This window comes from Sphaeramia orbicularis, chromosome 21 (assembly GCF_902148855.1).
Source record: "Sphaeramia orbicularis chromosome 21, fSphaOr1.1, whole genome shotgun sequence".
Taxonomy (NCBI): domain Eukaryota; kingdom Metazoa; phylum Chordata; class Actinopteri; order Kurtiformes; family Apogonidae; genus Sphaeramia; species Sphaeramia orbicularis.
Genome location: NC_043977.1, coordinates 24,419,682 through 24,436,442, shown reverse-complemented (window position 1 = coordinate 24,436,442; position 16,761 = coordinate 24,419,682). Strand labels below are relative to the sequence as shown.

General features: G+C 36.8%; 1 protein-coding gene across 1 annotated transcript in view; it reads left to right on the top strand.

Annotated features, from left to right (window-relative positions):
* The window catches only part of gpc6b (glypican 6b), a 136,124-nt gene that overhangs the window by 58,205 nt on the left and 61,158 nt on the right, over positions 1-16,761 (top strand). The window contains exons 3-4 of the mRNA XM_030124597.1: positions 9,621-10,012; positions 15,646-15,811. Coding sequence (XP_029980457.1) covers positions 9,621-10,012; positions 15,646-15,811 — 558 coding nt within the window. The remainder of the gene's footprint in view (positions 1-9,620; positions 10,013-15,645; positions 15,812-16,761) is intronic.

Here is a 16,761-nt window from a genome sequence, read left to right as displayed (position 1 = left end):
TCTCCCACAGTTCTGTTTGAATCATCGACAAGATGGAGGTAAACACAACAAAATAAGTGCAGTAGTGTGGTGAAAGAAACACAAATGTATGTATTTTCTTCATAAACAACTTAATCATTTGATTGTCTGTTTAATGCTGTGTTAATGTGTTATAGACCACATTTTGGTGGTTTGCGGTTAATGGCTGCAAAAAAGATGCCCAAAGTACATGCAACAGAGATGGTTATAGCTGCTGACGGCATGGTGAATTCATTTAGAAACAAAGTTGTCGCATCTGTTTATAGTGGCATCAATGACTGCTGATGACGTAACAGGTCTCAAAGGGTTATTTCATTTCATAGAGGAATGTTTCAACTCCTACTCCTTGCAGCTCTGTTTCAAGGGCTAGTGCCAGGTGCAAGGGCCAAGGGGTAGGGGTAAGGGGGAGGGCCAAGGGGTGAATTGGGGTTGGGACTTGGATTCAGGCAGAAACGCCACAAAATCAATGAAAGCTGTGTCTTACTTTGGAAAAGTCCAAGGATTGTCACATTTCCACTTGTAGGATTTCTGATGAATAATGTCCACCATTATGTACTTTGGCACATTCATAACATTATGGTTTTCAGAAGTACAGATTTTCATCTGACTCACAGGATTGTGCCCCCTAATTTAACAATGAATTGTGCTGCATTTGCATCTCCAATCTGTTCTGTTTTAAGGACCTATCCACAAAAGATTTGAGGCTAATGATATGCCAGTGCAAACACGGCTATAAAGTTCCCACCTGAGTGCAATTTGCCCTTGTTTAGCGTCTGATAAGTGGAGCTGTTTTGAGTGTTTCTGGGTTTTCACTGCATTTTTACCCTCAGCTTATGTGTCAGAGATTGGACACAGTGGTTATGTATTTATGTGTAGAGCCACATTTTTGATGTTTCAGTCAGCTGATAATGCTTTGAGGCTTCAACTGAAGACACTGAACACATATTAAAATCTCAAGTACCTCACAGGTGTCAAAACCCCATCTCTCAGGTTGTCAAACCAACAAGACATCCACTCAGCCACAGAGCAGGTATTACACAGCAGCCCTACGTTACCATGTAGCTCAATAGCAGAGTGACATTTAGCCTTGAAACACAGAGGTAAAGGCCACTAAACTGAAGTGCAATAAGCAGAACAGGACAAAACTTTGTTCCGTGTGACATTTGGAGCAGGTTAATCATCTGCTTCATGTTTATTCTGGTGTCCTGGGCGCATCTTACCTAAGATGACCCGGAGAAATTCACCCAGTCACACAAGTAGAAGACAACAAAAACAATTCTGATTGGCTGTGGCTGCGGTGAAATGAGTTGAATTATTAAATTGAATCCTCATGTCACCTTTTCTTTTAGTTTTAAGAGCCACGCACACACTCATTTTACCAGGAAGTGAAAATATTCACAGACAAATTAACTAAATGCAATTAAAAACGACAATAAATGTTGACATAAACCACAGGATATAATCTGAATTTATTCCAGTTTCAGAGATATCATTACCCCACCCCCCGAAGGAGAGGCATCAGGTATTGTTTTTGGTTCGGTTTGTTTGTTTCTTTGTTTGATTATTAACTATTGGTTGAATTCATACTAAGTGTGGTTTATATATTGCCAGTGACCCAGAATAGATCACATTACATTTTGGGAACAGTAGGCCAAAGTTCAAATTTTTTATCAAATTTTTTTTTTTCCCATTTACTTATAATGGGCGAAATATCAAATGTCTGTAGCACCAAAAGTATTGGTTCAGTTCATACCAAGTGTGGTGTGTAGATTGTCAGTGACCCAGAATGAATCTCATTACATTTTGGGAACAGTAGGTCAAAGTTAAATTTTTTAATGAATTTTTTTTAATCTCTTTTTTCCCCCATTTACTTATATTCGGTAAAAGTTCACATGTCTGTAGCAGCAAAACTATTGGTTGGATTCATAGCAAGCTTGGTTTATAGATAGATTTCCAGTGACCCAGAATGGATCTCATTACATTTTGGGTAGGTCACAGTTCACATTTTTTATGAATTTTTTAAATCTTTTTTTTCCCCATTTACTTGTAATGGGTGAAAGTTCAAATACCTGTAGCAGCAAAACTATTGGTTGAATTCATACCAAATTGGGTTTGTAGATTACCAGTGATCCAGAATAGATGTGGTTACATTTTGGGAAGAGTAGGCCAAAGTTAAAATTGTCTAGGAATTTTTTTTACATCTTTTTTTCTTCTCCCATTTACTTATAATGGGCGAAATTTCACTTGTCTATAAAAACATCAATTTTGTTTCAATTTACGTCAAACTTGGTACATATATAGAGGCAATTGATAAGCTGACATTAACACATGCATAGACATGATGACATCAGCTGGATCAATGCCAAAATAAGCTACAGTACATGCGGGGGTGGGGTTTGTTGTGCCTGGTACCACTTGTTACTAAAATCATGCATAAAATTCTGATTAAATTGCTGTTCCATCTGTGCAATATTATAATCATTACCCATCTTATCTGCACCAATAATCTTGTTAATGTTTACATTCTCATTTTTAGTTGTGGACACTGCTCATGTACATACACATATTCCTTTTAATGTTTATTTCTTTTTCCCCATATAATTGCCATACTTTTTCTCATATTTTGTATGCATTGTTTTTCTAATATTGTGAATAGTGAGTTGATTCATTTCTTTTCGTCCATACCATTTAATTGCATCGTTAACCTGCATGTGACAAATAAACAAATCTAAATCTATTCTTCTTCATGGTACTTTAAGCCCCGTATCGACCGTCCGCCACTGACTTTTAATTCAAGTATTTGTGGAAAAGCACAAAAGGTAAGAATTGTGGATTGAGGCAGAATTACTTTATGTGTCTTTTCACATGTCTTAAATCAAATGGACAGCGGTGGAAAACCAGCTTTATTTATCCTCCTAAGTTATAGCTGGTCACAGTTCAGATGCCTTCAGTAATTAATCCTTCCTACCACTGCAACTTCCATTCGGGCGCTCACAGTCACTTTTACAGTCCTCAGTGGGTTATGTGTCGAAGACCGACTCTAGACTCATTGTCCCCTGAAGCTGTGATCTGCTTATAAATGGAAAGCGTGAAATTTGCACTGGGTTTGAAGATTGCTGAAACAGATACTACTGACATTCAAGACATCTAGGAGAGCATCCATCAGTGAGTTTCTCTGAGAGCAAGACACTGTGGTAGCACAGAAATACAGACTTTCTTTCTATCACAAAATGTTGCATTGTGTAACCCCTGCACAGCTTTGCACTCACAGTGAGAGGAACTGGAGCCAGACAGAGCTTTATCAACAAAATGTAATGAACTCGCTGCAAGTTGGGAGTATTAGAATTATGTCTGGCATTTTACAATTGTTATCCTCTGTGTGCAGCTCTTGCAGCCACTCGTTTGGACAGATGTCTTAATTACTAATATGTTTTTAGGATATATCAGAGATTTCCCTGAGCATTAACTGCTCCTGGTATTTCATTAAACATGCTACTATGGATATGATCTCATTCATGAATTTCCAGTGACTTTATTAAACCGTCTTTTTGAAGTAAATGTGTAAGTCGGTGAAATATTCTGGAGTCACTAGAAATGTAATTATTCATTGTAATCAAAAGAGCTGAGAGTTATATCAAATATATTGTCGACATTAACAATAAATCCGCTCCTAATTGCACTGGTTGTATTTAATTAATATCTCAATTGAGGCAGTGGGCAAAAGAAATTGACTTTTTCACAAAATGCTTCTCTTTAAAATTAAATTAATTTTGAAGCTGTCATTAATCTCTGTGCAAATCTCTCAACACCACTGACTGTTTTCATATCCAAAAAGAGCACAGATGAAGCACAAATCTTGCTTGAAGCTTTGCATATTAAAACCAACGCTCACTGTAGTTTTTCATATACTGGCATACTGTCATATGAAACTGCTGCTTTAATCGCAGAGTATGAAGCTACGTATATGCTTACAGTACAGTAGTAGAAGGTCAGATAAGTTAAAAGTTTTCTATAAAATAGGTAAAACAAAGGCTTATTTCACCAGAAGCTTAGAGGCAGTCTTTCAACTTACAGAACATGTAGTTTGTGATGAATCCTAAGCATTTTAGGACTGAATAAACCGACATAAAGCATGATATTTTTTATCTACTGCGGCATTCATCCTCCAACCTTAATGGAGTTTTAATCAAGTGCTTATTGAAGCTCAAAACAGAAAGATGCTGTATGTCTTGTTTACTGCTGGTATGAAAATATGTGCAGCAGTCATCTCTTAGGTGCTGTGCGTCGGTGTGGTTTCATCTGCCATTTTGTTTCTCATGCTGTCATCTGTAATTTCACCTGCACTAATGACCACTTCGAATCCATTACATTTTGTTGGGGCCATTCTCATAAGTGGCTTTAATGTGCCTGGCTCGGAGGAGCAGAATGGATCTCTTACTGTGGTCTGAGTGTGTCATGTGACCGGCTATGAAACACGTCACTGCTGCTAATTCTGAACATAATATAAAGGCACTTATTAGACTAGAATGTCAAGATATTGTGAAGGGTTTTTGGGCTACTGGCATTAATAGTTGACATGCTGTTTTAAGGGGGTCATACAGGGATTGGACAAAATAATGGAAACACCTTCACCTCAAGATGATAATGCCCCAATCCACACAGCTAGAATTGTTAAAGAATGGCATGAGGAACATTCTAATGAAGTTGAGCTTCTCGTATGGCCGGCACAGTCCCCAGACCTCAACATTATTGAGCATTTATGGTCAGTTTTAGAGATTCAAGTAAGACGTCGATTTCCACCGCCATCGTCTCTAAAAGAGTTGGAGGGTATTCTAACTGAAGAATGGCTTAAAATTCCTTTGGAAACAATTCACAAGTTGTATGAATCAATACCTTGGAGAATTGAGGCTGTAATTGCCGCAAAAGGCGGACCTACACCATATTAAATTATATTTTGTTGATTTTTTAAGGTGTTTCCATTATTTTGTCCAACCCCTGTATTTTGCTAAACCCACTTTTATTAGTCTTTGGTACATTTATTTGTGTATTTGGACCCTAATAGTTCTAAATGTTTGAATTTGAATCCTCCAGGTGCTGCAAAGCTATCTTTATATTCATTTCTGCAAAAATCAAGTGGATTTCTGCAACTCGTTTTAATTCCTGTTTAATTTGTTGCGTCTATAACTAGTTACGTCACGACATTTGCACATACAGGGTGGGGAAGCAAAATTTACAATGAACATTTAGTTGTTTTTTCTCAGCAGGCACTACATCAGTTGTTTTGAAACCAAACATATACTGATGTCATAATCATACCTAACACTATTATCCATACCTTTTCAGAAACTTTTGCCCATATGAGTAATCAGGAAAGCAAACGTCAAAGAGTGTGTGATTTGCTGAATGCACTTGTCACACCAAAGGAGATTTCAAAAATAGTTGAAGTGTCCATAAAGACTGTTTATAATGTAAAGAAGAGAATGACTATGAGCAAAACTATTACGAGAAAGTCTGGAAGTGGAGGAAGCAACAAAAAACGTACCAAAGCTTTTATTAAAGCTCTCAAATCCAAAATCCTAAAGGATCCAACCAAATCCATGAGAAAAATGGCAATTGAACTTGAGGTAGACAACAAGACCGTTAGAAATGCAGTAAAATATGATTTGAAGATTTAAATTCTCATGACTTTCAATAAACTAATTGGTCATACACTGTCTTTTAATACCTGCCTCAAAATATTGTAAATTTTGCTTTCCCACCCTGTATAAGGTCAAGACTTACAATGAATATTTCTCAGAGTACGACATAATTGTTTGTCAGCAGCAGCGGTTGTAGTCCATACTGAAAATATGTCCAAACTTCGAGCCAGTTAATCTAAAATGTTCAGTTGTTGGTTGTATTAATGAACACAAGTGACTGAACAGGACAGAAAGCATGGTCAACAACCTAGAGGGGGTGGGGCCTGAAGTGGCTCATGTGCATTTAAAGGGCCAGCGTTCAAAACGACCTTTCTGGTGTCATTACTCAGAAATAGGGTTGAAGATGGACCTGTGGAGTTGAATTAATGAAGAATTCAGACCCAAGCATAGCATTTACAGTTTATGTAGACCACAGGGAAATGTTTTAAAATGCATAATTCCATTTAAAAAAAGCAAAATATCACTCCTTTAAGTTGTTTTTAATTTGCACAATAAATGATTCAAAGAAAAGCAAAAGGAATTATTATAATGTTGATGTTTCTTTCAATAAAATTTGATCCATTGTTATTTATATTTATATTTTATTTACAATTTATGTAGACCACAGGGATAATTGCTTTTAAAATTATGCGCTCACTTCATTTTCAGCATCTTACAACTTAGCCTATACATCACTACTCTTTTTGATAGATTGTGATGATCAATAGGTGTGAAAACAAGTAATGAAAGTACTTATTTATTTATTTATGGTTTATTTGACAGGGACAGATACATGTATATTAATAATAAAGTCAGAACTCCAATCCCATGTTGATATCATAGTGTTTCTTGTAAATTCTAATTTGCTCATTTATCCTCAGAAGGGCTTTTACAGAATCAGAAAAGTTAAGTATGAGTTACAGTATGACCTGCATACAGTTTGAAAGGCTAAAGCAAAAATGTTATAATGCAGTTTAAAACTAGAATGCTAAGAATACACTTTTAAAACATATTACATGTAACACTAACCATGAGTGCAGGTTTCCAGCTGAATAAACCACGGTTTAGTGGCTCTCGTGAGAGTGGTGGTGTTCGTAGCAGATTTCAGATGATCAGGCAGCGAGTTCCAGATTTGTGTTCCTTCCGCAGAGAGTAATGTCTGAACCGAACATGTTTTACAGAATGGGACTTTGCAGTTATCTCATAAAGTAGCTCTGGTGGATCTGCGCAGTTTTGCAGATTATTCATGTATTTGCAAAGAGGCTGTGGAGCAGGTCCATTTGAACATTTCAGCACAACCTTCATGTAATTAAAATGAACAAAATTTGCAAAGGTTAACTTTAGGGTTGCACGATATTGGAAAAAAACTGACATCGCAATGCTTTTTAACCCTGGGATATATATATATTGCGATATGAAAAAACACTCAGGAGGATATAATAGCTGTGTGGTGCTGATGTAAATGGTCAAACAAATTAGATGTGTTTCCTCTCGTTTTGGCGACAGGTGCACGGCACTGTCGACACAGAACACCTGTTTCAGTATCATCCTTCTTGTAGTGGAAATAATTCCAGATACCTGACATTGCTTTTCTTTTTGGCACCAAGTCTTCATTTTCGGTGATTTTCTCTTGTTCGTTGCTCATTTTTCAATGTTGTTACCAGCTACTCACTTCATGTGCAGGGGCATGGTTTGCTTTGGCAAACTGATTAAGAAGGCTTGTGATTGGTGGATCGCTGTGCACAGTGTGTGTCAGGTACCCAGGTTGAAATTAGATGAGAACACGTTGAGTTCATTTGTCTCCTACATTGCAGGACCTGCGATGTGACTGTTGCGCACACGTACATTGCAATGACGATGCTCAAACAATATATTGTGCAGCTCTTAACATTATATATTTGCCTGGTCGTATCTTACTTCCTCTTTGTCCAAATATGTTTAAGGCTGGATGATACAGACACTCTTTAGGTCGAAGTGCAGACTGGTTAGCCTGAAACCAGACAGTCAGACCACACGGGAGATGTGAGAATATCCTTGAATTTAGATCAGTTTAGATCAGATACAACAGTTCAGATTTGCCTTCATTGTTTCACATTGTTTTTAAAATCTGACTGAGAATCTAAATTAAAATCTAAGTATTTCTCCTGTTTCTTGTTCAATGAATACAACTTTAACTCTAATGGTCAAGGAACTTGGAGGCGTGAGTTATTTATTTTTTATTCAGGTCATGTAGCAGATGGAACTAATGCCTTGGGTGATCACTCACTTGATGAGACAAAGAGTGTAGGTTTGGAGAATGGACAAGAGTTTTGCTGGGTGAAAAGTTACACAGTATGTACAGTTTGCACTCAATTGATATAAAAATATGTAAAATGGTATAACTGCAGCCACTGATATTCTTAAAATATTCATCTTTGTTATGGAAAAAAATTGTTTGTTCTAAAAAAATGATCTTCATTGTTATAGTTATAACAACATAATTTAACATTTACTTTTTGTGAGTTGAATTAATGAAGAATTCAGACCCGAGCACAGCATTTACAGTTTATGTAGACCATGGGGAAATGTTTTAAAATGCAAAATTCCATTTAAAAATGCTAAATATCACTTCTTTAAGTTGTTTTTAATTTACACAATAAATGATTCAAAGAAACGCAAAAGGAATTGTTAAAATATTGATGTTTCTTTCAATAAAAGTTGTACTTGATCCATTGTTCTAATTTTGTTGGGGTTTAGGGGGGGTCCTGGAAATTTCCCTTCCTCCAAAGGGAGGCCTGATAGAAACACTTTAAGAACCAATGGTCTAGCAGGAGAAATTTCTACCTCTGTGTTTAACTGATTTCAATTTAATACTGAGCAAAACATAATGAAACTGTAATTCAACATATACAACAAGCTTCTTACTTACCCATATCCCATAGGGAATAATTAGGACCTTAATCAGCAAGAACAATTAGTTTATGGCCCAGCTGCACAATGTAGTCATGCAAAATAAAGTATCAATAAGCACTTTATAATGACTAATAAAACACAATATGCTACTAAGATAATTCCTAATAAGCAACTAGTTAATGGTGAATATGTGCACATTAATATAAAGTGTTCTCCTTGAACTTTGCTGTTAAATGTGCAGAATTTTAAGGCCATTTCATTTTAATCTTGGTCCTTGAAAGTCCAGACTATCATTATGGATAGCAGATGGTCATATATATTATCATCCCGTCCCAATTTTATGGTGAGTCATGGAGGTCACAAACCAAGCAAAAAGTAATGCATAAAAAAAAAAAAGGAAAATGCAGTACGAATGGAAACTCCACAAAATACCATGTCTATCATCATAAATCTTGTGTATAGTTACAGTAAAAGATTGTAAAAGATAAGGGATTGTACCTCATCTCACCACTTTTATTCCCTAGAATATAAAGCAGCACTCCATCATAGAGTCGTATAGAGGAAGTCATTCAGTAATGTATACCCAGTACAGAAAGGGTTTGCATGTGTGATATAAACAATATAGACCTCCTGAACTGCAAACACAAAACTTATTGCTTTCCAGAAATATATAAGAACTCCCATTGCAATGTCAAAAGTAGTTTACAGCAGATAAAAATCAACAAAGCCATGAAGTCTCCTCAAAATGAAATCAACATCAGACACCCATAATTGATTTGCTATTTTGGTATTTTCTGGCTTTTGGCGTATTTACCGTTTGCTTTGCAATCAAGCAGGCTTCCTTTTTAAGCGGCGTTCTATCCTCCAATCAGACACATTTAATGTCATTTTTCTGGATGTCTGTTTTAATTACAACTGCATGCAAATCTGTAGTGTTTCCAGTGGAATAAGTGCATATCCTTCTGTGAACAGTATAATCCATGCAAACAGTCATACATGAAACATAACCACCTTTTCTTCTTCTTAACCCAGAATTCTTCCTGGAGCTACTGGAGAATACCGAGAGGTCTCTGAATGAGATGTTTGTGAGGACTTATGGAAAGCCTTACATGCAGAACTCGGAGGTCTTTGAGAATCTGTTTGCCGAGCTGAAGCGCTACTACACAGGAGGAAACGTTAACCTGGAGGAAATGCTTAATGACTTTTGGTCGAGGTTGTTGGAGCGTATGTTCACGCTGCTCAACTCCCAGTATGTCATCACTGAGGACTATCTGGACTGTATCAGTAAGTACACCGACGAGCTCAAGCCCTTTGGAGACGTGCCCAGGAAGCTCAAGGCTCAGGTTACCCGGGCATTCATCGCTGCACGCACATTTGTCCAAGGGCTCTCTGTTGGCCGGGAGGTGGCTCAGAGAGTGTCTAAGGTAAAAGTGCTCACCACCTCAGAAACGTAAAACTATAGCACAGTGCCCCTGATTCACCGCTTGCTTCAACCCAAAACAAAGTATATCATTTTAATTCGATTCCATTCGCAAGCCTCTGTCAAACTTGCTCTGAAATACGAGCAAGCCCAAGGTCTTATTTGGTGTTTCTGCAATAAGCATGCATTTCCTGCTGGTTCCCCTCCTGAATAGCTTCTTACCTGATTTTTTTTTTTTCTGACTAATATGAACTCTCTTAGTGCATGTCTTCAGGAAGCTTGGGTTCAAGGCAGCTTGTTCTTGAGTTCTGCGTAAAAACAAGCACTGAAGTGGATGTGGATTGCTCCGGAGAAATGCCCAGACGTTGAAATAGGAGAGAAAAGAAAAATTCTGCCATCTCTGTTTATTGCTCTATTGCCTAATATTTGTTCACCCTGTCTACAGAAGCCATTAATCATGCTGTAAGGCTTAGTATTCTGTTTGATGGGATGTAATCTCAATGCAGCCTCTGCAGTATATCATACTGCGTTGGGAGTATAAGAAGTTTTGATCATGTACAAAGGAAGATTAAAGGAAAAGCAGAGACTACGGCTTGGATTTAGTCATACTCGACAACAACAGCACTGGTTGTGCACACTTTCGTATGGGTCGAGAGCGCCGCTGATAAGCACACACTGCAAATCCCTAGCCATCCTGAGTTCTTTTCACTATTACTGTATTGCTATCAGATAGATTGGATTATCAGCACTATTATAAATATTTATAGAGCTGCTGTACAATACATAAACAGACGCCAATAGAAAAACAAGAAACCTCAATCATCAGAGACAGTAGAAGTCACTGAGAGCTTCTGCAGCTGTTCTCAGTAAGAAATCCAGCATCTATTTTCTGTTAGTCCCACCATGAACCACATGTTAAACTTTAAATATTTCCTTCACGGTGTGTATCAGCCCCCCCAACTCCCCGTCCAGTAGTAGTGGTAGGGCTCATTTATAGGCTGCCATAGAGGATGTGTTGTTAGTATGCGTTTACTGAGTTACACTCTGCATTTCTTACAAGCCAACATGTCCCAGTTTCACCTCTTGACATTTCAGTGGGACCTAAGATCCAGGTCATATGTCTGGGACTGCAGCCCTTTGATCCCCAGGGTATAAACTCATCTTGAGGGATTGGGTATAAGCATAATGGAATAGGACACCCCGCTGGAGGTGTCTTTGCAGGAGCGATTCTAAGATGTGACATCCATGCTTATTGCTGCTGGGATCTCTATAGAATTAAAGTATATGATGAAGTACTTTTTTCACAGTGTAAGAGATGAAATCCAAAACTGCTGTGAGGGAGCAGAGACACAAACCTGGAGTCTGTATCTCACAAACTAAGAGCTCATACTTACCCCTGATCAATATCCAAACAGTACATCTGCATCTGTTTTTTTCAGAAATGATGAAAATCTTATAATCATGTGTTTAGTTATTGATGATATTTAAATCATACGCAAACTGAGCAAAATAATTATTTCATCTAAATGCACTTAGTACGACAGCAGGGACTTTGACAGATGCAAATGTGTAGACAATGAAGCAGCGCTGGGATGTGTTGGGCTGCATTAATTTTTCCTGCTAAATGAATAGGTTATGATATTACACAGCATATTTCCATTGTATTGTGTGAGTGTAAGTGGAAGAAGAATTCATTCAGCCAGCTGCTGAATTGCATTTTATATTATTTGGAGAAAAAAAAAAATTAGGAAATTGAAGATACTTGTATGTATAGTCTGTATGCATAAAACACCACATTCTAAAGGAAAAGCATAGATTTCAAATTGAATATAAAACTAATATGTTTATCATTAATTCATCTGTTATATGTATTTAATTTGCTATATCATTAATTAGTATTCAGATACATTAGTTTGAAAGGATGATGATGGGATGGGCAGCAAAAATAAAAGCTATTGTTTCTCCTATGACCCTTTTAATCTGTTGAAAACCAGTTTCTCTCTTAAACATAGTCTTGCTGAGTATGATAGATGTTGGCAGGAGCATTTCAAGAGTTTTCAGTGGCAAAGCAATTAGTCCACAAGATGACGAGTGGGTAGGCGTCGTTTCCTCTCTTTATGATAGTTTCCTGTGCTACAAAAAAGGGGCAATTAACACATGGCATCAAGATAAGGCAATTTCCCTAATTATCACATTTATTGAAGGTCATCCTATCTCTGGGAGGCTCCACTATTGTAAATGCTTTTTTGCTTTTAACAGGAATCTTTGTTAACTACAATTAATACAATACAATGCGTTAGTGCCATACTTTTATCATAGTCTAAAAGAAATTACATAGTTTAAAAAAAAAAATCCTATTTCCCACTGAAGTGATTTTAAAATTTTATTGCTTTTTGCAGCTTTGCTTGGTCAGGCTCCTGTTTATATCTGTGATCTGTTAATTCTCTGTGCGTCTGGTAGAGCCTCTTGAGTTGTTCCACAATGGTAGCTGATCACAAATGCCGGCCTGGACTTTACTGCATGGAGTTACGGCTTTCCCTCCATTTTTTCCTTTTTTTTTTTTTGTAATTATCTTTTTATTATTATTTTTTCAGTCACCATCATCTTAGCATTTTACATCATTTACATGACTTCCATGTATGTAAAGAAAAAAAAAAAAAAAAAAAAAAAAAAACATACTCAAACAGGGGAGCATTGACAGAAATAGTAAAAATATACAAAGCAACCCAAAATATAGTTAAAGGGAAATAACACATATTTCACTTTCCATTCTTTTCCCCTGTAAAAGATGAACATTGAACAATTAAAGTGTAGCACGAACCCAGGGTTTACATGGATCCGTTTTTTCCTTTTTTACAGCTAGAAGTTTTCATGCCAGCTCACTTAAGCTTTATGTTTTTTGTTTTTTTTATTACATACTTCTACCTTATATTTTCTTTCTAACCTTTGTAAGTTTTAATCAACCACTCAGAGCACAGCATGCCTGTTATTTCTATTATCCGTCCCTTTTCAGTTATGACTTAAAATAAACGTCATTATGTTGTTTTTCATCAGCACTTGATCGAGCAGGACAATTTTCTTGCCTATATAGTTGCTTAGTAACAAAAAACAAAAGACCTTCAGGATACTGCTTTATAGACAGAAATATTCCCACTTAAAGACAGAAAGCATATATGCCTCTTTATGGGGTGTGTGTTTGATACAGCTACATTAAATGCTGTTATAGTGTGCTAAATTATTGTGCTTAATGAAACTTCATTGAAATTTCATTCAAACAGGTAATAAAAGGTAGAAGAAGACATTACATCAGATGCAGTCATACATGCGCTGAGTGCATTTTTTAAGAGAAGTCAGACGATATTAAATGCTACTGTTCTTCTGCAATAGTTGGTTTTCAGTCTGACAAGGGCTTATTAAAATTCTTGCTGGTGCATTATGGAACAAGTCCATTTGCTGTGACCTAAGGGCCTTCCCTCCAGGTATCTTGACATGACTCCAGATTGCAAGCACTTGACTATTAAGTAAAAATATAACTCTGCATGCTTTTTAAAGAATCATCTGTAAAAATCACATTTATTAGGTCATGCAGTTCAAGTTTGTGTTTGTGCCGCCTGAATTGCTGCTGATGTATACTGACTTAAACATTGTGAAACAGAAAAAAACTGATAAGATGTTGCTTTTCTCACTCTAATATGCTTTTCTAGGGGTATTCCTTCATTATAAGTCTGTTTAAGTCTCTACTCCTGCTGTCTACTCTTACAAAAAAAAAAAGTGAAACCTGTGTTAATGTTGTCTGTCTGTGTTCACCAATATCAAATCTACAACAACATTTGAAATGCGTCATGTTTGGCTTGTTATGAGAGCAGCTTGCTTTTTGATCAAAAAATCTGTGTGAACTCTGTTGAGGCAACAGCTGATATGGATCTTCATATAACTTACATTGTAACAAAAAGGTTTAGATGAATTAATTTAGAATCTATATTTTATTTTAAATTATTTAACTATGACTGAGACAATTGAAGTATAACAGCAATATCGGTAAACATTTATATCCTCCTAGAATTAGTTTAATATTACAATAATATTACAGAATTTGAATATATGTATACTGTTGCCCATAAAGCTGGAATAATATTGTTTTCAGACACATTCCTCTTTTCATTCCATTTTATGCATATCAGTTAGGGCTGGGCGATATAGAAAAAAAAAATCATATCACAATAATTTTTTTCATATCAGACAATATCGATATGTATCATGATATAAATCAAATCACCATTTTTGTCAAGCTTAAATTTTCCATTACTTATAGGTTAGTTGTGGAGACATCAGAAGGTTACTTTTGATTTAAATATGATTTATTTTCTGTCAGAGGTTGAACATGACAGATGTGCTGAAGAACATTATACATCTGTTTCAGATAAATAAAACAGGTACATATATTTAAAACTAAACTAAAAGTCTGACCAGCAGGCAAAAGCTTTCAAGGTTTAAAAGAGAACACAAACAAAACAGACCATCTTCACAAAACAATGCCGGGGGTATATACGCGGGGGGGTGTTCCGTAACTGCCGTAACTGCTGTAAACTGAAAGTGAAGCTTGACATGCTTTGAACGTCTGACTCCCAGCTTCTATGCTGCACCCTACTTTGCAGTAACCCGGTCGCCCGAGTTCTCAGTCAAATTTTTTCCCGAGGGAACACTCATATCTCCCGCTGCAGCCCAAACATTAGCGTGTGTGCTGCGGCTGCTCTTACGCCTGTGCTGTGTGTGTCAACCTAACTTACCATGGCTCTGGTGTGATTGGTTCAGTGCGGCGCTACTTAGCCCTTTAACGCCAAATGTATCATATTTGATACATGAGTTTTGAATCCCTCTACATGATCAGTGGGATATTTTTTGTCTTGAAAAAACAGATGTATACAATCAGACACATGTATTACGTGGATAATCCACCAAGGGGGAGGACTTTGTTCACCAGAGGCCTTTCCAGTGACACTACAAGATTAGATTAATAAGGAAGGAGGCAGAACTTTGCCAATTTTGAAAAGGAATTACCAATTTGTTAGACATGTTTGTGTTATATTATGTTTTTGTTTGTTCAAAAATAATAATATTTGAGCATTGAGACCTAATGTGTCAAATATGATACAAAAATTTAAACTCATACATGGAAATTGATTATTTGGGAAAAAACAATCAGGTGTTTCAGAAGGACCAATAAATGCTCCAGTTTCAAAGAACTGGAATTTTCTGTCAAATGATGTAATGGTTCAGGCTTTACAGGGTTAATTATGATTGGCTGTTCTTATGTCTGTCAAAACATGGATGAATGAATTCTATCAAAATTGTATCGAGCATGTCTCATATTTTTATCAAGGAAAAGTTATTTCGTGATATATATTGTTATCGTTTTATTGCCCAGCCCTAATATCAGTATACATACAGTACGTTTATCCAAGCGCAATGATCACATACTGAGTCCCAGTTGCACTTTATCTATACTGAATAAATCACATTGTCACAATCATTTCATGAGAGGGGGTAAAAATATTTTATTCCAACTCTATGGGTAACCGTGTATTTTGGAAGGGGTGTCTAGATGTTAATGGCTAATGTTGCAATCTGATCTCGCAGGTAAGCAGCACTCCGTCATGTATCCGAGCCCTGACAAAGATGCTCTACTGCCCCTTTTGTCGGGGCATGCCATCAGTTAAACCCTGTAAGAACTACTGCCTGAATGTCATGAAGGGCTGTCTGGCAAACCAAGCGGATCTGGATCCTGAATGGAATCAGTACATCGGTAAGTCCTTTTAAGCAGTGCGCCACTTCTTTGCAAGCTAGCTTCAGTATGTGATTTGGAATAATGATTTAAACTGCATAAGTTAGAAAAAATAAATGAAGAAAATGAGCAGATCAAAACATAAGCTGCTGTCAAGTGGATGAAAATGGTAATAGCTCAAAGTGATCCTTTTACATTTCAGCAAGTATTTCTTAAATATGGCTTATTACACCTCACCATCTTTTCTGTCTTGTTTGCTAAACAACAAACATGTTGGTACTGAAACGTAGACGCTCGAAACTCTTTGAAGCTTGAGTTTTTTTCTCTGTTTTCTTTTTTGCACAGACTACTAAGTTGTATGCATGTTGCTCTATATGACATCAAAGGTTTTGTGTAACATTGATTGATATAATGAATAAAAAGGTAAAAAAGATGGGTCAGGTCAAAATATTTATCTAGTGCAGGATTTCAGAAATAGGTGTGTTACATTCCAGAGTTTGACATTCTATTTTAAGAGAGGTTACAGCCGCTCCTTGTGTTGTTGTCTTATTTTGACAACGTGAGTACAATTGACACACATTGGGCCCTGGGATAAGAGGATGCTTTATTTTTTATTCTTCTATGAATGATTTCCCTGCATGAAAAGAGTTTATTCATGGGATTCTGCTCTCCTGCTGGGCTAAATGGGGAGTTCTAACGGGGCAAAAGTGCGCCGCAGGGAGTGTCAAGTTTTCTGAAAAGACGTTCAATAGGAACTTGTTCAGTTCACACACAAAAAGTACAAACACCAATGTAACATTTAGATATTTATTCAATATTTCATAGAATGCTTTATGCAAATGATTCCTGCTGTCATGTAGATGGGTTTGTTCTGTTGGACTAAACGAGAGCCGCTGAACTGAAGACGTGACTGGGCTGGTATTAGAAACACAGGAGAGGCTCGAGATGTTCTTTTGCAGCATCTGACAAAT